This window comes from Xenopus laevis, chromosome 2S (assembly GCF_017654675.1).
Source record: "Xenopus laevis strain J_2021 chromosome 2S, Xenopus_laevis_v10.1, whole genome shotgun sequence".
In the NCBI taxonomy this organism is placed as follows: domain Eukaryota; kingdom Metazoa; phylum Chordata; class Amphibia; order Anura; family Pipidae; genus Xenopus; species Xenopus laevis.
The window spans coordinates 216,244-239,757 of NC_054374.1; the positions used below are offsets into that span (position 1 = coordinate 216,244).

General features: G+C 36.3%; 1 protein-coding gene across 1 annotated transcript in view; it reads left to right on the forward strand.

The window, feature by feature from the left end:
• Window positions 1-23,514, forward strand: part of il1rapl1.S (interleukin 1 receptor accessory protein like 1 S homeolog) — a 707,139-nt gene that overhangs the window by 139,185 nt on the left and 544,440 nt on the right. Inside the window, exon 2 of the mRNA XM_041583301.1 lies at window positions 9,209-9,314. Within this exon, the coding sequence (XP_041439235.1) occupies window positions 9,233-9,314 (82 nt within the window). The 5' untranslated portion in view covers window positions 9,209-9,232. The remainder of the gene's footprint in view (window positions 1-9,208; window positions 9,315-23,514) is intronic.

The window sequence follows — 23,514 nt, forward strand, 5'->3', positions numbered from 1 at the left end:
TCTACTACTTCTATATATATATATATATATATACAGATATATATATATATACATATATATGTGTGTGTACATAGATAGATAGATGATAGATAATAAATAGATAGATACACATAGGTAGATGATAGATAGATAGATGATAGATAGATAGATAGATAGATAATATAGTGAATAAAGTACCCCCTCTTGTAAAATATAAGGATATTAAAAGTTACCGAGGAGTTTCATGACCATATAAAAACACGAGGCCGAAGGCCGAGTGTTTTTATACAGGTCATGGAACTCCGAGGTAACTTCTAATATCCTCATATTTTACAACTGGGGGTACTTTATTTATTATAATACACAAATTTCAGTGAGTCATGTGACAGAAATTACATCACTACTCACCGTTTATAACTGATGACCTCACTAGTCAACGTTTATAAGGATATAATTTACAAGATATTCATGGCTTTTGTGTATTATAGATAGATAATAGAGAGAGAGAAAGAGAGATATGCACATACTCACACATTGCCTCCTCTTGAGATATGTATTCATGTATTCCCTGGCCCATGCCCACAATCCAGCTGCAGGCAATGGTCTAATTAAAAGGCTATTTAAGACATCCACCTCCAGCGCTGGCCCATTCAGCTCATTGCAGTACCAAACATATTCTTTTGTAGCCTTGCTCCATTTCTAGTTCCTGTTCCGGTGTCTGATCTTGTTTTCTGAATCTGTACACTATACATCCAGTTCCTGCCCTGTCCCCCATATTCTGACTATTTGATTTTGACCCTTGGCTTGATATTTGAATCTACATGTTTCTGCCTTCACCTTCAGGCCTGTCGCAAGGACTGTGCTTTGATTGCTGCCTGCCAGACGTCTGCCTGAAATAGTACTCGTTCTATTGTCTGCTCCATATACTTGCTGCAATGGTTTCTTTTTTCAACTTTTTATATTACAACTTGTCCTTTAACCTCACTTTATTGCAAGTGGTTATTTATCACTAGGCAAACCAGTAATTCTTATTATACTTATACATATACTTATAAATATTCTTCTTATTATTGATATAGCACCATTTCCCTGTACCACTTTACACAGTAAGGGATACAAAATGTAAAACAGTTAACATATACATATATGTCACTGGAATCAAGTCAAGAGTCAAGTGAAGAGTGAGTTTATTGTCATTTCATCCATATACATTTGTACAGTACACAGTGAAACAAAACAACGTTCCTCTAGGACCATGGTGCTACACACAACATAGATGTACCGGACAACAGACAAAAAGTGCAAGTGCAGAAATCTGCAACTGGTGCAAGACAGGACAGCACAGTGCAGGAACAGGACAAGACACACTCAGCAGATGTAATATGTTAAGTAAATAATGCTAAACGTCAGACATGATGGGTGTATCATTGTGATATGTCAGTAGTAAGAACATGATAAAGAACATGATAAAGTGCACATGTGCTCATAGAGAACAATTGTATCCAATGACTATTTATTTATAAAATGGCGTACAATGGTCACAGCTACAACTGGATATAGTAAGGAAACAATAGGAAATGGACCCTGTTCACCCTGTTGATTAGTAATAGTACTAGTAGTAGTTAGTAGTAGTACTCACCAGCAGTAAGTGTGTATGTGAGCAAGTAGTAAGGGGGCTAGGCGGGTGGTCAAGTTATGGAGGGCTTAAGTTATAGCTTTGAATGAAAAACTGGCCCTTATTAAAAAAAATTAAAATAAGGCTCTGAGAGTGTCTTATTGGATGGGATTTATCCAGTCAGTGTTACAATAGAAAGCAGGACAAATCCAAGGCAGTAGCTATGACTGCAAAGTGTTTTTATTGGGGAAAAATGCTCCACAACATGTTTCAGGCGTTGGCCCTTTATCAAGTGTGCAAAACCAAACACAAGGAAAGTATTTAAACTTTCCTTAACCTTTCACCTCTGGAGTGCATTCTGGGTACATACATCGACAAATGCATTCAAATTGTTGTTTCCATTAATAGCATAAATACAAATTACTTTATACAAGAATAAATATTAAATTACTTAAACAAGATGTGTTATACATTCCATATGTGATCAATAAATACATAGTTACATAGTTACATAGTTACATAGTTAAATTGGGTTGAAAAAAGACAAAGTCCATCAAGTTCAACCCCTCCAAATGAAAACCCAGCATCCATACACACACCCCTCCCTACTTTTAATTAAAATTCTATATACCCATACCTATACTAACTATAGAGTTTAGTATCACAATAGCCTTTGATATTATGTCTGTCCAAAAAATCATCCAAGCCATTCTTAAAGGCATTAACTGAATCAGCCATCACAACATCACCCGGCAGTGCATTCCACAACCTCACTGTCCTGACTGTGAAGAACCCTCTACGTTGCTTCAAATGAAAGTTCTTTTCTTCTAGTCTAAAGGGGTGGCCTCTGGTACGGTGATCCACTTTATGGGTAAAAAGGTCCCCTGCCATTTGTCTATAATGTCCTCTAATATACTTGTAAAGTGTAATCATGTCCCCTCGCAAGCGCCTTTTTTTCCAGAGAAATCAACCCCAACCTTGACAGTCTACCCTCATAATTTAAGTCTTCCGTCCCTCTAACCAATTTAGTTGCACGTCTCTGCACTCTCTCCAGCTCATTTATATCCCTCTTAAGGACTGGAGTCCAAAACTGAACTGCATACTCCAGATGAGGCCTTACCAGGGACCTATAAAGAGGCATAATTATGTTTTCATCCCTTGAGTTAATGCCCTTTTTTATGCAAGACAGAACTTTATTTGCTTTAGTAGTCACAGAATGACACTGCCCAGAATTAGACAACGTGTTATCTACAAAGACCCCTAGATCCTTTTCATTTAAGGAAACTCCCAAGACATTGCCATTTAGTGTATAACTTGCATTTATATTATTTTTGCCAAAGTGCATAACCTTGCATTTATCAACGTTGAACCTCATTTTCCAGTTTGCTGCCCAGTTTTCCATTTTAGACAGATCACTTTGCAAAGTGGCAGCATCCTGCATGGAACCTATAGTTCTGCACAATTTAGTATCATCTGCAAAAATAGAAACAGTACTTTCAATGCCCACCTCCAGGTCATTAATAAACAAGTTGAAAAGCAAGGGACCTAGTACAGAGCCCTGCGGTACTCCACTAACAACACTGGTCCAATTAGAAATTGTTCCATTTACCACCACTCTTTGTAGTCTATCTTTTAGCCAGTTCTCTATCCAGGTACAAATACTATGTTCCAGTCCAACATTCCTTAATTTAACCAGTAACCTTTTGTGTGGCACTGTATCAAATGCTTTAGCAAAGTCTAAGTAAATCACATCCACTGCCATCCCAGAATCGAGGTCTCTACTTACATTCTCGTAAAAAGAAATTAAGTTAGTCTGGCAAGATCTATTACGCATAAAACCATGCTGGCACAAACTCATAGTATTATGATTTGCTATGAAGTCCAGTATCTTATCCTTTATTAACCCTTCGAAAAGCTTTCCTAATACTGACGTCAGACTAACTGGCCTATAGTTTTGAGGCTGAGAATGGGATCCTTTTTTGAATAGAGGCACCACATTAGCAATTCGCCAGTCTCTCGGCACTATGCCAGATCTCAATGAATCCTGAAAAATTAAGTAAAGAGGTTTGGCAATCACAGAGCTAAACTCGCTAATTACCCTGGGATGAATACCATCTGGCCCTGGACCTTTGTTAATCTTAACATGTTCAAGTCTCTTTTGAATTTCATCATGTGTGAACCATGCATCATTAGTTGTATTACTAGAATTGGGAGTGTTAAGAAGGAAACCTTCACTTACTGGTTCTTCATTTGTGTAGACAGATGAAAAATACGAGTTCAGAATCTGCGCTTTTATTTTGTTTTCATCAACCAGCTGACCCCCCTCTGATAGTAAGGGTCCCACCCCTTCCTGCTTCATTTTTTTACTATTGACATATTTAAAAAATAATTTTGGATTTTTTTTACTGCTTGCTGCAATATCCTTTTCTATAGCAATTTTAGCTTGCCTTATAGCTTCTTTGCATGATTTATTGGCCTCCTTGTACCTTATAAATGTTTCGGCTGTACCAGCTAACTTGAAAGCCTTAAAAGCACGTCTTTTCTTACCCACCTCAACACCAACGCTTCTATTGAACCAAAAAGGTTTTGCTTTGCAACGACGTTCCTTGCTTACAAGTGGAATATACTGACAAGTATATTTATTAAGCAGCATTTTAAAGACTTCCCATTTTTGTTCTGTGTTTAACCCTGTGAAAAGCATTTCCCACTTAATATGTTGCAGAGATGCCCTTATACTGTCAAAGTTTGCACGTCTGAAATTTAGTGTTTTAGTTACTCCCTTATAGAATTGCTTCTGCAACAGAATCTCAAAGGAGACCATGTTATGATCACTATTCCCTAAATGCTCACCCACACAAATGTTAGAGATGAGTTCAGTATTGTTAGTTATTACAAGGTCCAAAAGAGAGTTATTCCTAGTAGGTTCTTAAACGAGCTGGAATAAAAAGTTGTCATTCAGCATATTTACAAACCTACTAGCTTTTTCTGTCTTAGCAACCCCATTACCCCAGTCAATGTCTGGATAATTGAAGTCACCCATAGCAACAACTTGACCCAGCTGTGAAGCCGCTTGTATCTGCAAGAGTAGCTGGGCTTCATACTCGACACTTATACGAGGTGGTTTATAGCATACACCAATGATAATTCTTTTTGATACCTTTTGCCCAGTCGAAATCTCTACCCAGAGTGATTCTACACCCTCACCAGTGCCAGCTATTTTTATTTCTTTAGCGCATGGCTTTAATTCAGGCTTTACATACAAACACACTCCTCCACCCTTTTTAATACCTCTGTCCGTCCTAAAAAGGGTGTAACCATTTAAATTCACAATCCAGTCACATGTTTCATCCCACCAGGTCTCAGTGATACCAATTATATCATAATTTTTAGAGCATGCAATTAATTCTAGGTCTCCCATTTTACCTGACAAACTCCGTGCATTTGCCAGCATACAGCAGAGGTTACTACTTTTACTTTTGAAATGTGCATTACTTAGTGAAGAATTATACGTTAAGTTAGTATTATTCTGTTTTCCTTGTAACAGAGGGACCTCCTTAGCTGGTAAACTGTATGCCCCCCTCACTCCTCCCCCATGACCCCTTACTAACCCCACTGCCCCGTCTACACTAGCTTCCCCATAATCCTTTATCTCACCCACCCCCCCCCCTTGCCTAGTTTAAACACTCCTCCAACCTCTTAGCCATTCTTTCCCCTAGCACCGCGGACCCCCTTCCATTGAGGTGCAAACCGTCATGGCTGTATAGGTTGTACCCCAACGAAAAGTCAGCCCAGTGCTCTAGGAACCCAAACCCTTCCTTCCTGCACCAAGACTTGAGCCACGCATTAAGCTCCCTAAACTCCCGCAGTTTTCCTAAACTTGCACGTGGCACAGGCAAAATTTCAGAAAAGATTACATTGGAAGACCTTTCCTTGATCTTAGAGCCTAGATCCCTGAAATCAATCTTTAAGGTCTTCCATCTACCATTTATTTTGTCATTCTTCAACTCCCTATAAAAAGTGTCCCTATATATTTTAAGGCATGGACACTTTTTATAGGGAGTTGAAGAATGGCACAATTTTGTATTACAGTTTTTCGTGGTTCTTACTTTTTATAAATCTAAAATGTTTTGAGTTTTACAGAAATACAAAAACACACATTTTTAAAGGAAAAATTATTTGTGAAAGAATAGAAATCCGAATTTACTAAATAGACTCCTTAGTTGTCTTGTGCTACTACTGGAAATATATAAGGAGGCACAAAAAATAATCTGATTTTTTGATCTGATTACAATTTATAGAACTTGGGGAAGAGATGAAAAGGAAGGTTAATATGAAGGTATAATGTGAAAATAACACAACTGGGGTCAATTAACATATTGCAGTAGAGTAGGTTTTGTGTCTCACAGATGCTTTGGGGTTATTTATTGAAGTCTAAATGCTAAAAACTTGAATTTTTCACAAAAAAATATAAAAAAATCTAATTTTTATGGAAAAAAACCTCAAATTTTTTGAGATTTATTATACCCCAAAGTTGGAAAAAGTCAGAATCCGAAAATCCGCCGTCAAGGTTGTACATAAGTTAATGGGAGAGGTTCCTATCCTAATAGGAAGTTATGGTGATCTGCGCTGGGTTTAGCCCAATAATTCTATCATTTAGGGCTTCTCAGGAAAAACCTGAAAAAATCGTACAATTCTGGGGAAAAAAATCAAAAAATTGTGAGTTTTTTTTCGGGTTTTTTCACAAACCCATTAATTTGTACTTTTTAAATAATAAATAAGTTCCAATTGTGGATTCTAGTTTGCCCAACTTTTTTTTAATTTAAATATCATAAAGGGGGTCATTTATAACGTTCACACAGCACATAATTTTTTTCCAAATGGAAATGCCTTGTTTTTTTCCTGAAAGCTAAAATATGATACTGCTGTGCCAATCTTTCTGTTTATTGCGAATTCCCATTGCTAACAAATTTTTGCGCCCCTTTTGCAAGGCTGTTTTGCAAGTGCGAAAAAAAAAATGAGCAATTCTGTTTGCACATTAAATACTGCACTCTTATCCAGCTTTATATATACTGTATAACCATGCACAGGGCTAATATATTCACTGTGCGAATCAGTCTGCACTGCGCAAAGTTTATAAATGTGCCCCAACGTTTTATTTTTCTATAAATTTTGAAGCCATTTCAAACTATAATAATATATTTGGGAATTTACATAAAATGTATTAAATATGACCCTGGATGTACAGTTATGCATTGAAGGTAAAGCCAACTATTCTGTTACAACCTGAACTGCAAAAAACAATTCCCAGTTTGTTTCATTTTGTGTTGAGATTTTTTTTCGAAGTATTTGCGCAAAATCCTTTGACTTCGATATTTGAAGTCGAAGGATTTTCATTCCCCAGTCGAATATCGAGGGTTAATTAACCCTCGATATTCGACCCTTGATGAATTTGCCCTGTGGTGTATAGCTGTATAGCTATGCCTCAATTTATATTTATTGAAGTACCTTTCTTAAAAAAAAGGTGCTATTTCACAAAACATCAAGAAGTATTATCATATTTATAACTTTTAGTAGCACATTACTATAAGATATGGGGCATTAATAGGTTCAGGTGCCCTTATTTTTCATGATATTTTGATAATAAACAGTCACGTTTTAATAGCATATTAGATCCCTTCAAATACTGAACTAATTCAAATTTCTTTCTTTTCATAGTGCATCTCCTTTTCTTAATGATTTGCAATTCATACCTCCTGGAGGAAGAATTATATTGGAATTATATTCCAGCTGATCTATCTAGAGAGATGAAAGTATACTGTGTTTGATTTGAAGGAGTTATTTGCAGATGTCGTTTCTATTTTATCAGTAGGATCATAATAGCTCCAGGTTACTGTACATATGCACATATGGAAATTGAGCATATATATATATATATATATATATATATATATATATATATATATATATATATATATATATATATATATATATAATACACAAAAGCCATGAATATCCTGTAAATTATATCCTTATAAACGGTGAGTTCTGATGTCATCAGTTATAAACGGTGAGTTCTGATGTCATTTCTGTCACATGACTCACCGAAACTTGTGTATTATAATAAATAAAGTACCCCCAGTTGCAAAATATGAGGATATTAGAAGTTACCTCGGAGTTTCCTGACCTGTATAAAAACACTCGGCCTTCGGCCTCATGTTTTTATATGGTCATGAAACTCCTCGGTAACTTATAATATCCTTATATTTTACAAAAGGGGGTACTTTATTCACTATATATATAGTATATGGATTTATATAGATTGATAGATACACCTACACACGCACATATACAAAGACATCTTCATATATTGCCTTTTTTCACTCTCATTTTCCTTATTCCCCATTTTTTTCAGATGAAAGATGAATTAAATAAATGAGAAAATATGCAACTCAGAATATCTAAGCAGAATGAGATAAATATAGAATTTATCATCTTAAGATAAAATAGCATGGTATGTAACATGATGAATTGCTGGAACAAGACAATTAACCATTTTGTTAAGCTCATAATGGTCAAATGCGACCCAAACTCTCCAATAAGTTCTACTAATGATAGTTTCATATATCAAGGTTCTTTTCATGGAAAATTAATTACTCTGGTAATAAGAACTTCATTTTAAATAGAGGATAATAAATTAGTGTATAAGGGTTTTTTTGCAGTTCCTTCAAAAAATGGAAGCATGAAATTAAACATAGTGGTGGATAGATAATCTATAGGTTTATGACTAAATTAATTATGTTTTTTTTTGTTATACAGCAAACTGTATAAAGCCATTTATAGTTCTATTATATTTAGGTTATCCCACCTTTCCATATGAATTGCAGTTGGTAGATGTTGTCGCATGGTTTGCCACTGTAGCCTCAGAGTGCCCTTTAAAACGTTCAAAATCTTTATAATTTGGCTTCTCATCTTTCTGTGATATTATTGAAATTAGGATGAATGATTCTTTACTGCAGAAACAGGATGGCAAATTTTACACTACCATAGTAGCTGTAAAGTTAATAATAAAAAGGTACATACTGTTACTGTTTCATTAATTTAAATGTTACTGTACCCTGAGGCAATGATAATAGTCACCACTTGCTGTAATAAGGGGGGATGCACAATGCAAACATGTTGACTTGGCAACACCTAAATATTGGTGTTTGTTAACACATAGGTCTGTAAGATCTCTGCTGTGTATTGATTAGTTTAGTTGTTATCCCTTGCCTTTGTCCAATTTATTACATATTTCTTTTGTCTAACCTTATATTTGCCCAATGTTGACTTATTGTGCTTTTGTTTTTGCCTGCTCAGCCACTGGCCTGGTTATGGATCTGCTGACCTGCATTAACCTTGATTTAAGTTGGCAAATCATCTAATATACAAAAAACAAAACTAGGGACCATGTAAAATGTAATTATTGGAATCTCAGCAACTACACATTGATGCATTAAAGGTGAAGTTCACAATTACATTTTCTTTGAGTATATGATAGATTATATTATAAAAAAATTATTTGTCTTATTACGACGATAATTATTACATTACTTTTTTGTTATTGTCGTTTTTTAGAGAACTACGTTTGAAAAGTGAAAGATGAAAACTCCTATTCCCCATCTGATCCTCTTATATGCTACAGTAACACAGAGCTTGAAGGTGGTGACGAAAAGGGGGTCTGGTGAGTACATCTTTAGCTTATAAAATGACCATTGTAATATAGTGGAAATTCAAGTTTAACTTGATATTTTGGTACAGGTCATGCCAGTGGTATGACAAATATATCATAGACAACTGTTTTCTCCATAATTATTTAATTAGTGTTTCTATTTTTGGTACAGAATGTAGTGAATGATTTTCATAAAAGGTTTAGCAGAACCAGTGTATAAGTGTATAAGTTAAAAAGTATTTATTTATGTGAGCTTTTAATGCACTTAAATTTATTGTATTTGTTTTGCTAGCCATATTAGTTAAGTGCAGGATTGCAAGATGGCCAAAATGCTCTGTGAAGACTTATATGCACTGTATATGGTGGTAAATGGAAGGTTGAGCGTTGGATTGTGATAGATCTTAGACATGGGGAGGCAAACAGTGGCATAACTACCAGCTGAGCAAGGGGTGCAATTGCACCAGGGCCCACCGCACCAGGGCCCGCCGGGGATCACACAACCTGGTGTCTGTGCCTGGGTCTGAAGGCTGCTAGTTACATTACTGAAGTTGCAAAGAAATTAACATTTTGCCGAATATATGGGAAATACTGTTTATTAAATGCTTCTTGGTTACAATCATACCCAATACTGTACAACCAGCAGCATCACCACTGCACACACAACATAGGCAATGATAAATACAGTAGATGCTGTAATGTTTCTGATGACATAAAATTACAGTTAATGGCATCAAATGTCATTAAAGTGAATAATGATTGCAAAAGAAAGAGAGGAAAATAAAGGGGAAGAGCATGAACCCATACTTTATATATGATGCCCTGCCATTTTTTACATTTTTTTTTCTAACAGTAGAAGTTGTAATTTTAACAGTAATATTTATTAGTTGGTGCTCCACATATTTTAGATATGTTTCCTAAACAAATAAGTAATGATTTGTGTCTTGGTTTGCACATCCCCCCCCCAACCCAAATAAAAATATCTGTACTGATTATCAACTAAATAAAACATACATAGAATTGAAAAAAAATATTACTTTGTCTTGTTTTATGTTGATAATTAAAGCCAAAAATGCTTCCCTAATTGCTTTTGCTTATGATGTCTTACAAATAATGAATCATGAGTCAGTTACAATGCTTGTTCAGAAAAAAGAAAATATTGTTTAATATTTCTGGCTATAATATGGTTCATGTTGGTTGCTGTGATAGAATTTCACTGTACTATTTAACAATTGCTTTCTCACCCAAATAATTATCTGTATAATATTAACTACTAATCGGTTATTTAGATTTATAGCTAATGTTTTTTTGCTACACAGCTTGGCTAATTTATATTTTGTCCATAAAACCTTTTGTATCAACTCTTGCTATAAAAAAAATGTTGGGCAACATATTGGCATGAAAAAAAGACATTTGTTGTAGAGAAAGCATGTTAATGAACTCAAAATTAAGCACATTTAATTTATTTTAAAATATTGAGCTCTGGAATGAATGAAGAATCTGAGCAACAATAAGCTAAAATGATAATAATATGGCATGGTAAAGTCATTTTTATTTTCTCATAATAGGTTTTTTACTCCCGCTAACAATTATGAAATAATGCCATCAATTCACATGTAGAATAACAGTGCTGTCACTATTAGTCTGTGTTTTCCTAAATGGGATTAAATCTTGGCCATACACAATGTAATGGCAGAACGATGGCATTAATAATTAATTCTCTGATGTGCCCTAGGACTTGTAGTTGTTGCTGTCATTTATGAGGATCTTGTTAGGATATGCCATATCTAAAAAGTATGAATAGGCCTATGCATTTAAGGAAGATACTTGAAGAAATGCACAATAACATTGATAATGCTTAAACAACGAGTGCAATATTCTTTTATTGCTCCATTAATTCATTTGAAAGATATTTTATGTTGATTAGTTTAAAAAACAGAGCAAGCAAAATATGGTAAATATGGGACTATGTTAACCAAGTAAAACTGTGAACATGTGTAAATGCAAATAAGGAGCAATGTGAGTTTAGAGCACATCACAATAAATAATAAATAATAAATTCCATCACTCTCTATTCACTCCCATGGGATTTTAAGAGTCATAGTTATGGATAAAAGAGTTCACCGTTTGATAAATATGCCTCTTAAAATCACATTGCAATGAATTGAAAGTGATGTAATTTTACTGTGGCAAGTTCCAGTTTCACACTTTGATAAATCTGACCCTTAATGTTTAATAGCTTTTGAATGTATCATGTATGCTTCCTCATCATGCTATTTGAATCAATGTTGATCAGAGGGTATTGATAGTAATGGTATTTTATTACATAATCTATTTTCTTTGTCTTGTAGAGGAAGAGAGGGTAGTTTTGTTTCTGATGAACCTGACCAAACATATGTTGGCCAGTAATATATGCACTAAATATAAAAGTATAGAACAATATAAAATGTAAAAGTCTTGCATTGCCTTTTGCAAAAATAGGGACACATTTCTTAAACACTGAATTGTTTTTTCCTAATAATTTTAATAAAAATAGTTCTTAACTCCTGGAACATAACTTCCCTATTGGATTTTTTTTAATGAAGTGTGAAACAGTCAACTTCCATCAGTGCAGAGCAAGTCTATGCAATGCACAGTTCTTTTTGTTGATTAAACTGTGAACCTACCAGTTCTGGAATATGTTTTAGTCAAATAAGAGATGCACCAAATCCACTAGGATTTGATCAAATCTCGAATTCTTTTGTGAAAGATTTGGCCGACTACCGAACCGAATCCAGACCCTAATTTTCATATGCAAATAAATAAAATGAGTGGAAGTCGTTAGAAACATTTTTTTACTTCCTTGTTTATGTGGCGAAAATTATGATTTTTTTTGGATTTAGATTTGGTTCAGCCAGGCACTTGGAGTTGCCCAAATATACCCGTTTAACAACATTAACAACCCTTCTGTCTCTAAACTTCTTTCACTAACCTTCTTCCTAGGCTTATCTTTGTGCTCAGATTCCCCCTCTCACTCCAATGGTAATGCTCTGGATTTCATATTTACCAGACTCTGTTCAACCATCAATTTTACTAACCATTTCCCTCTCTGATCACAATATGGTCACATTTCAACTCTCACTAACTCCCTCTTCACCCCCTGCTATTCCCCAAACACGTACTTACCGTGACTTGCAAGCTGTAGACTTGTCACATCTCTCTTCTTCTTTTGACTCTCTAATATCTCATCTCTTGTCCTAACGTGGCTACCTCTGTCTATTATAGTACTGCCCTTAATGAGCTTGCTCCTACAAAAACTAAATGTGCTAGACCCAAACCACTTCAACCTTGGTATACTGCTCATACAAAAGCACTCCAAAGACACTCACATGCACTTGAGCGTCGCTGGCGCCAATCCCACTCAGAATCAGACTTTTGGAGCTACAAATCTGCCCTGCGCTCCTATAACACCAGCCTCTTCCAAGCCAAACAAACATACTTTACTTCACTCATTAACTCCCTTTTTAAAAAAACAGTAAAACTTTTCTCCACCTTTAACACTCTCCTTTCCCCTTCTCCACCCCCCCCCGTGCACATCTGTTTCTGCTCAAGATATTGCTGAGCACTTCAAAAACAAAATTGACACTATCAGAAGGGACATTACACTACTCAACCCCCCCTAGACTTCCACCACTCTCCCTCCACACTCCCCAGTCTCTCCTGTGCTCCTTCACCCCTGTCACTGATGAGGAAGTCTCAAAGCTTTTGGTCTCTTCTCACCTTACCACCTGCCCGCTTGATCCAATTCCCTCAAAACTTCTCCGCAATACCAATCCTTGTCTAATCAAAGCCTTAACTCACCTATTTAATCTCTCGTTTCCTTCTCAACTAAAACCTGATCTTGTCACCCCCATTCTGAAAAAACCTCTCTTGATCCCTCCAATCTTGACAACCTCCGACCTATCTCTCTGCTACCTTTCATCGCTAAACTACTTGAGCTCCTAGTCTAACCTCATTCCTCTCTGACAATAACCTGCTGGACCCCTTGCAATCTGGTTTTAAGCCACAACACTCCACTGAAACTGCTCTAACCTGACTAACTAATGACCTTTTAACTGCTTAAGCCAACAATCATTTCTCACTACTAATACTGCTTGATCTCTCAGCTGCATTTGACACTGTAGATCACCCTCTCCTCCTCCAGTCCCTCCATTCGCTTGGCCTTCGTGATACAGCCCTGTCCTGGTTCTCTTCTTACATCACTAATCGTTCCTTCAGTGTCTCCTACAATGGAGTAGCATCTTCTCCCCTACCTCTTTCTGTTGGTATTCCTCAAGGCTCTGTCCTGGCATCATTATTATTCTCCCTCTATACTTCCTCCCTTTTCAAATTAATCAACTCGTTTGGTTTCCACTACCACCTCTATGCTGACGATACTCAGATCTATCTCTCATCTCCTGATCTCAACCCAGAACTCCAAACTCCGAACTCGCGTCTCCGCCTGCTTGTCCGCTATCTCTACCTGGATGTCACAACGCAACCTTAAATTAAACCTTTCTTAAACTGAAATGGTTCTCTTTCCTCCAACTATCACCAGTAACATCCCGGAAGTATCCATCATAGCTAACAATTCCACTATCACCCCCTCTCCCCAGGCCTGGTGCCTTGGGGTTATCCTAGATTCACTCCCCATATCCAGTCACTTATTAAATCATATCACCTCCACTAAGGAACATATCCAAAATACGATCATTTATCACCCAAGATGCTGCCAAAATTCTTATTCACTCTCTCGTCATATCACGTCTAGACTACTGTAACTCTCTTTTAATTGGCCTTCCTCTCCAGTCCATAATGAACACTGCTGAGAGGCTCATACACCTCAGCAACCGCTCCTCCTCTGCCTCGCCACTCTTTCAATCCCTGCACTGGCTTCCGCTACCTCTCAGAAATAAATTCAATTTAATGACCCTGACATTGAAATTACTTCATAACTCTGCCCCACCCTACATTTCTGAACTCATCGCTATATACTCACCCAACCACTTACTGCACTCCTTTACTGACCTACTACTCAACTCTTCTCTCATTACCTCCTCACATGCTCACATTCAAGACTTTGCAAGGGCTGCACCATTCCTCTGGAACTCTCTCCCACGGTCTGTCTGACTTTCTCCCAACCTTTCTGCTTTCAAGAAATCTCTTAAAACGCACTTCTTTCGAGAAGCCTACCTTCACTCTGCTTAACTACCAAATGCAACACCACATACAGTACCACATTTTTCATCCACTTAATTCAATCTTGCCCACTCCCACACCTTGTGTATTACTTCCTTCCCTTTAGAGTCTATGCTCTTTTGCAAAGCGCCTTCTTCACCTTTTGTACTGGTATTTATTGTGATGTATGTAACTCCATATGTTCTATGTATATAATTCATGTGATTTAGTTGTATAATCACATTTACTTTAAAGCGTTACGCAATATGTTGGGGCTATATAAATACATGTTAATAATAATAATAATAATGATAATAAATAATAATAAATCTTAATCCTGCTGAAAAATGCCAAATCTTTGCCGAATCCCTAACCGAATCCTGGATTCGGTTCTTCCCTAATTCAAATATTATGGCACAAAAAAAATCACTGAAAAAGAGGTGACACTTGTTGCTTGTTTCCCATAGACCAACCAAGTATAAGATAAGACAAAGTCTGTGGATAAGACTAATTGGGCAATGGAATAACTCTAAAAATGAAACTCATATCCAATAAACATAAAAATACAATGTCCCTATAACATGTCATGTAAAAGAACTGTATGAGATTAATTAATCAAATGTCAAATCTTTTAAATTTAAGAGAATAAGATAAAAATAAGATTTGTTATTCAGTAACATATATATATATATATATATATATATATATATATATATATATATATAAATATATATATATATATATATATATATATATATACACAAACAAATATATACATATATATAAACTTATGTTTGCTTCTGCTCTGTTTCCATAGCAATTGGAATAACCACTTTTCTCATAGTTTTGTTACCATGGTTATATGAGTTTATAGTGAGTCTGTAATGCCCTCAAATGCTCAGCGCTGCTCTTCCTGACAATATCTACAGCATTCATTAGATGACCCAGAATTGTGGTAAAAAGCTAAAAAGACGAACCTTGTTATTTAAATACCTCTGTCCCATGTTCTGGTTTTATGTACAATCTGCAAATATAAATTCTAATGTATTTCTTTGAAAAATATAACATTAGTACACAAAAGGATCATCATACATGTAAAATCTTAATTGTTTAGCCCCTTTAATTACCTTTTTGCTCAGGCAGAAAATAGTATTGTTAAAAGAGACCTTCTGAGATGTTATAGAAATATCTGCAATTGAGATAAAATGCATCATGGGGTATTGGAACAAAGGGTCTATGGGGATACTTAGGGCCTTGTGTATTATAATTTTAGTTAGTAGGGAAACAAGTGCTGGCAAAACGCACATGACATTTCTTTTTTGTTTTTCCTTGAGCAGTACCTCATTTAAGAAAAAAATGCAACAGAATATTCTTAGGTGTGGTTTTAAATGCAGACAAGTGAGCATCACATTGTTCCATTTATTTTCAATGAGTTTAACAAAATATCCAATGCTGTGTCTCTTGTCCATCCATTGGCAGCTTTTGAAAGGAGCAGTTTAATTTATAATGAAGAGAGCCCAGGGTTGAGAGGGGGGGGGCTAATTCTCCTTTAAAGTTGTTGAGAAGTTTCTAAAAATATGTGTGTAATTGTACCCTTCTCTTTGTCTTTAAATAATTAATTTGTAAACAATTAATTTATAATTTGGACATAAGGCAACCCCGTCCTTCAGCTCAGGTGCTAAGTAAAGGGGCCTTCGACACCACTTGTCTGCTACATACAATGCTGTTCTAACATCTGTACCCGGTGGATTCAGAACACTTCACATATCCATTCATGCAACTCTCACAAGTAACAGCTGTATCTAGGAGTTTCATGACACATTGGATAATCTTATCACAGTAACTACACAGAATCAACACCTCTGTGAATTTCTTCACATGTCACCTCTCTGAAGAGTTACAATGTGCCATTGTGATTGGATTAGTGGAAGAGTTGATATGCCGAGAACTTCCCACACCAGTCAGTTGTACTGAAGAAGCTGCTCGGATGAGTAGTGAAACGTCTTCATTGATTACTCAGCAAGTCCACTTGTTTTTAGATTGACCTATAGTAGATATACCATGACCTGGATTAATGAAAATCTTCATAGTCATAAGTAAAGGGTCCCATTGCAGCCTGTGACCACCACCACCTCTAACTTGTGTGTCTGAATGACATGCAATGTAGGACACAGGTAGGGGGTGGGAAGGGGAATGCCTGTATTCTCCCATAGACTCCATTTTAATCAAATAATTCAAAGTTTTAATAATGATTTCCTTTTCCCGTGTATTAATAAAACAGGTCCTTTTACTTGATTGCTATCTAATGGCTTAACATGTAAAAACTCATGAGCAAGATTCAGTTTGCAAAGGAAAAACTTTTTCATAATTCAGTGACAGTTTTTTCCCATAGACTTCAAGTTTATGATCTCACAATCTCATCCATGACTTTTCAAGTGAGAAACCTTTTTCTCATTGAATTGAATATGTCCCAATGTACCCTTATTGTAGGAAACACAAATGTTTTAGCAGACTCAAGGTATGGAGATCCAAATTATGGAAAGGTCCTTTATCTGGAAAATCCTTTCAGTGGTCTCAAAGCAGGTGCTTGTTTTTGAATTTCAGGCTTGGAGGCAAGTTTTGTTTGCATAAAAATAGGTGTACTGTCAAACAGAACCTCCTGTAGGATGCTAGTTCAAATAGGGGCTACCAAATAGCAAATAACAGCTCTGATTTGGCATCCCCATGCTTGTCTTGCTCCCCAATTCTTTTACATTTGATTTTGGCTCATGAACAAAATCCTGGAAAACCTGAAAGACATTGGGTTAGTTGGTAAGTGTGTTGCTTTGACAGTTGAGTGGGTGGTGGAATGCTTGCCAGAAGAGTGGAATGGAGCAGTATTCCTGATCTCTAGAGTTTGTGTACCTCTCCGGGTAAGGGTCCAAGGAGGTAAGGATTTGAGCGAGGTAATTTTGCTCCTACTTGCTCATTCAGGTGCCACAGCACATGGATGGCCAGCTGGAGTCGTGGCCCATTCACTAAGTAGAGTATTTTTAGGCAAACTTATGGAATTATTCTTATTCACTCAAGGGTCCAATTCTGATTTCTGTAAATCAATAACAAAGCCAAAGGGACTTGCCCCAGTTCACAGGCAGTCCATATGCAAAACGATTTATATCAAAAGATATATGTCCCAAAGCTTTTCATTAGTAAAAATAAGTTATTTATTCAAATTGATATTAAAAATTGTATACATACTGACCCCACATGGCCCATCTTATGCCTTTCGTAACCTCCGGCACTTAGTCATAGGTGTCTCTAAGCTTTCCAGTTGGGTCAATGTTTATATTACAGTTATGCTTTGTTAAAATTGGTTCTTAATAAAGCTGTGGCCTTTAAACTCCACTATATAAAGGCACAGAGGAAGAAGAAAAGGAAGAGTGAAATTGAAATAGAAAACTAAAAAGTGAAGAACATATGTAAATAAGGAAGTTATGGGGCATATACTGACAATAAGAAAAGGATCAGCAGGAAAAAAAAGGCATGAAGCAAAAGAATAAGAGAAATAAAGAGAAATGGGCAAAAAGGGAAAGAATAATAATAAGAAGAATTATTTACAATGATAATTCTAGAATAGTGTATTTGTAGTTTAACCCTAACAATGCTGATTTCAGCTTGCTTTGAGCCCTTTGGGAAAAAAATTAGTACAAAAAATTAAAACGTAGAGAAGATTTTAAACAAAATTCTTACATTTGACCCCTTTCCATTTGAAACAACCATAGTTAACCTGTGCGTGCCCAACTTGTAATGGACTTTAGCAGATGATTCACAGAGAATGGTACATTACATTAGATGTATATCTTTGATTTAAAGAAACCTTTTTCAGTATTGTACCATTCCAGTTGCTATAAATCTGGCACAGGCTGATAACCAGCTGAAAAATAAAAATAGCCTCATAACAGAAGTATAGATGTTATTTTCTTTCTTGCGTTCATTGTTATTCGGTCTACACTGACAATCACATCAGGAGAAATTGAATATTATAGTAATTTTGTTTGCGTGGTGAGTTTTATACTCTGAGCAATATATGTTAACAACCAGTTTTCTTCTACAGTGACATTAGAGGTAGAAAGCAATGCATTACCTTATGGAATATTTTATCTGCACCAAGAACAGGTTGTACTTTTTTGTACTTTGCCACATTTAGCAAACTCCTTTACATTTAAATAACCTTAGTATTGAATGTAGACACCTTACAATCTGCTGGATTACTGATTAGAACAATTTCAGCATATTGTTTTTATTTTTTTCCAAATAAATGGTCCTGCAAAACCTTAAAGCATAGAAGATTAAGAGGGCAAACTTTTTAATGAATTGTTTCCATCTTGGATGCATCAAGACTCTTGTTACACATGGGATACTGTATTTTCATAAGTGTTTTGTAGACGAGTACCCCAACAGGAACAAGATAATAGAAGATAATAAAAGCATTTATATAATATTGAATATATATATATATATATATATATATATATATATATATATATATATATAGAAAATCCAAAAATACGGATGTACACAGGTATTTCCAAAATAGTTAAAAAACTTACATTTTATTCAGTACATTTAAAAAAGCAGGTCGACGTTTCGGTCTGTATCTAAGACCATTTTCAAGACCATAAACTGCTTGGTAAAATGTTACAGGTATAAATAATTAAAACCACATAGCACTCATCCAATCACAAACTGTCCAGGATGTCATGTGACAGTTAACTCTATACCCACCAGATTGGGAGGGATAGGGATGGAAAAAAAACCTCATAATGTCAATTCTAGAAGGGAACCGACATTTAAAACATAAGGATGTATGAAACTACAAAATTGTTAATAATGTTACAACTTTAGACAGATAGCAAAATAAGCTTTATAATAAATGTATCAAGTTGAAAAATCTGCTAACACAAAAGTAACATTATCGCTGACTCAAAAAACACAGAAGGGAACAATGTTCATTAAGTCCATTAGGCTTCATAGTATTTAATTTTTTGATCCAGAACACCTCTCTCTGGAGTAATATCTTGGATCTATCACCTCCTCTCCGCAGAGGGGGGATATGATCTATAGCTATATAGTGAAAAGTAGGTAGCCTATGTCCCACCTCCAAGAAATGATTCGCCACTGGTTTATTGGTGTGGCCATCTCGAAAGGCCGTGCTAATAGCTGAGCGGTGTGCATCCATACGCAAACGCAATGTCAAATCCGTCTTGCCAATATATGGTAAACCACATGGACAAGTAATCAAATAAATAACATGGGTGGTGGTACAAGTGATGTGATGCCTAATAGCAAATCGTTTGCCTGTCTGCGGGTGTAAGAAACTAGTGCCAGGTGTCATAAACCTGCACGAAGTGCAATTGGGGCACTTAAAACAACCTGGTTTATCATTACGTAGCCACGTGTCATGTTTCCTCTGATAACAGCCTATTGGGTCACTCTTAACGAGGAGGTCCCTCAGACTACTCCCCCTCTTAAAGCTTTTTAACACCGTATTAGGAATAATCTTGCTAAGGCCACTATCCGCCTGAATAATATTCCAATGTTTATTGACCGCCGAAGCAGTCAAATGAGACCCTGTAGTGTATTTAGTACTATAGACAAAATTCGGCTGATTGTTTTCTCTACGTGTTGGTGTATGTAGCCGGCGTTTGGCTGTCTCCAGAGCCTGTTTCAAAATGGCCTCTGGGTATCCACGATCCCTAAACCTGGACCACATATCTCTAATCTGTATGTCAGAAATATCCTGATTAGAATTATTTCGGAGTACACGACAAAATTGAGAGATGGGTAAGGATTTTTTCATTGCCGCTGGATGACAACTGTCGTAATGTAAAAGAACATTTTTATCCGAGGGCCCTCCAGTGACTTTTGTGTTAGAACTTTTGAATATATGCCTGTCTATGAATTATTTTCGTTTCCAACATGAATTCTTTTTACAGGTTGCGGGGACGGCGATGGGGGCTGCCATGGCGCCCGCTTACGCCAATTTATTTATGCACCAATTTGAGCAACACTTTATTACACCTAAATACAAGGATAAGATCCTCTTCTTCCGTCGCTACATTGACGATATTATAATCGTATGGTGTGGCACGGAGGGAGAGTTTCTTTCTATGGTACTTGAACTCAATTCATTAGATAGCCCGGTAAAGTTTACACATGAAATACATACTGACCGGCTACATTTTTTAGATGTTGAATTATTGAGAAAAGATGACCATATTGAGTTCACACTGTATCGCAAGAGCACGGATAAAAATGTTCTTTTACATTACGACAGTTGTCATCCAGCGGCAATGAAAAAATCCTTACCCATCTCTCAATTTTGTCGTGTACTCCGAAATAATTCTAATCAGGATATTTCTGACATACAGATTAGAGATATGTGGTCCAGGTTTAGGGATCGTGGATACCCAGAGGCCATTTTGAAACAGGCTCTGGAGACAGCCAAACGCCGGCTACATACACCAACACGTAGAGAAAACAATCAGCCGAATTTTGTCTATAGTACTAAATACACTACAGGGTCTCATTTGACTGCTTCGGCGGTCAATAAACATTGGAATATTATTCAGGCGGATAGTGGCCTTAGCAAGATTATTCCTAATACGGTGTTAAAAAGCTTTAAGAGGGGGAGTAGTCTGAGGGACCTCCTCGTTAAGAGTGACCCAATAGGCTGTTATCAGAGGAAACATGACACGTGGCTACGTAATGATAAACCAGGTTGTTTTAAGTGCCCCAATTGCACTTCGTGCAGGTTTATGACACCTGGCACTAGTTTCTTACACCCGCAGACAGGCAAACGATTTGCTATTAGGCATCACATCACTTGTACCACCACCCATGTTATTTATTTGATTACTTGTCCATGTGGTTTACCATATATTGGCAAGACGGATTTGACATTGCGTTTGCGTATGGATGCACACCGCTCAGCTATTAGCACGGCCTTTCGAGATGGCCACACCAATAAACCAGTGGCGAATCATTTCTTGGAGGTGGGACATAGGCTACCTACTTTTCACTATATAGCTATAGATCATATCCCCCCTCTGCGGAGGGGAGGTGATAGATCCAAGATATTACTCCAGAGAGAGGTGTTCTGGATCAAAAAATTAAATACTATGAAGCCTAATGGACTTAATGAACATTGTTCCCTTCTGTGTTTTTTGAGTCAGCGATAATGTTACTTTTGTGTTAGCAGATTTTTCAACTTGATACATTTATTATAAAGCTTATTTTGCTATCTGTCTAAAGTTGTAACATTATTAACAATTTTGTAGTTCCATACATCCTTATGTTTTAAATGTCGGTTTCCTTCTAGAATTGACATTATGAGGTTTTTTTTCCATCCCTATCCCTCCCAATCTGGTGGGTATAGAGTTAACTGTCACATGACATCCTGGACAGTTTGTGATTGGATGAGTGCTATGTGGTTTTAATTATTTATACCTGTAACATTTTACCAAGCAGTTTATGGTCTTGAAAATGGTCTTAGATACAGACCGAAACGTCGACCTGCTTTTTTAAATGTACTGAATAAAATGTAAGTTTTTTAACTATTTTGGAAATACCTGTGTGCATCCGTATTTTTGGATTTTCTACATATTGCTGCTTGGGGGTAGCACCAGGACTGTGTACGATTTTGTTGGTGTGCTGAACTAATTGGACTTTTGTATATATATATATATATATATACAATATTATACTTTATTCACTATATATATATACTTTATTCACTATATATATATATATATATATATATATACCCCCTATTATCAAATATAAGGATACAGATATGGGATCATTTATCTGGAAACCTGTTATCCAGAAAGCTGTGAATTACGGAAAGGCCGACTCCCATAGACTGCATTATAATCAAATAAACTAAAGTTTAAAAATGTTTCCTCTGTAATAATAAAACAGATCCTTGTACTTGATCAAAACTAAGATATAATTAAGATATTATATTGGAAGCAAAACCAGGCAATTGGGTTTATTTAATGTTTACATGATTTTCTAATAGACTTAAAGTATGAGGATCCAAATTACAGAAAGACCTGTTATCCAAAAGCCCCAGGTCCTAAGCATTCTGGATAACAGGTCCCATACCTGTATTTTAAGTTATTGAGGAGTTATATGACCATATAAGAGCACATCAAAAACTCCGCAGGCAGACGGCACTTCTGGATATAGTTTATTGGGAAAACTGCTGTAAACGGCCTAACGCGTTTCGGTTTGAAATATTTTATTTGGTTTTCACAATAAACCATAAAAATCAATATGATAACAAATAGTATGCAGAATAAGAAGATTGATACAATGACATATTAAACAGAATGTATAACTTACAATGAAGTAATATTCGTTTCAGGATTGTATCCCTTAATCATAGGCTACATATAAGAGCACAAGTGCATGTACAGTTAGGTCCATAAATCTTTGGACAGTGACAACTTTTTTCTTATTTTGGTTCAGCACATTACCACAATGGATTTTAAATGAAACAACTCAGATTTTCAGCTTTAAATCAGTGGGTTGAACAAAAATATTGCATAAATTTTTTTTTTAACACTATAAACCAGAATGGGTGTCTTGTAGTGATGTGTGGGCTGGCATTATACCCTCCGGACCTTTGGGTTTACCCATAGGTTGGACCAGGTTTGGATCGCAGGCAGGTTTGGGTTGAGCTCTTCCTCTTGCATTCCCTGGTGACACCTTACATTGCTGGCTTCCATCTCCAGCACCTTCTATTCATAGGTACACCCCTGCCCCCTCCCCTTTTGTGGCTTCAGAAATAGGTGTGAGTCTATAAATAGATGGGATTGGCTGGGTTCCATTAGGTTTGGGTTGCAAGTGAATTGGTTTAGGGTTGGGTGTGGGGCAATAAATTCTGCTGTAGGAATTAAACTTTACTAAACAGGAGAGTAAAACTTAAAAGGGGGTGTAACTACATATGAATTAGTAGTTGCAGGAGGCAGGA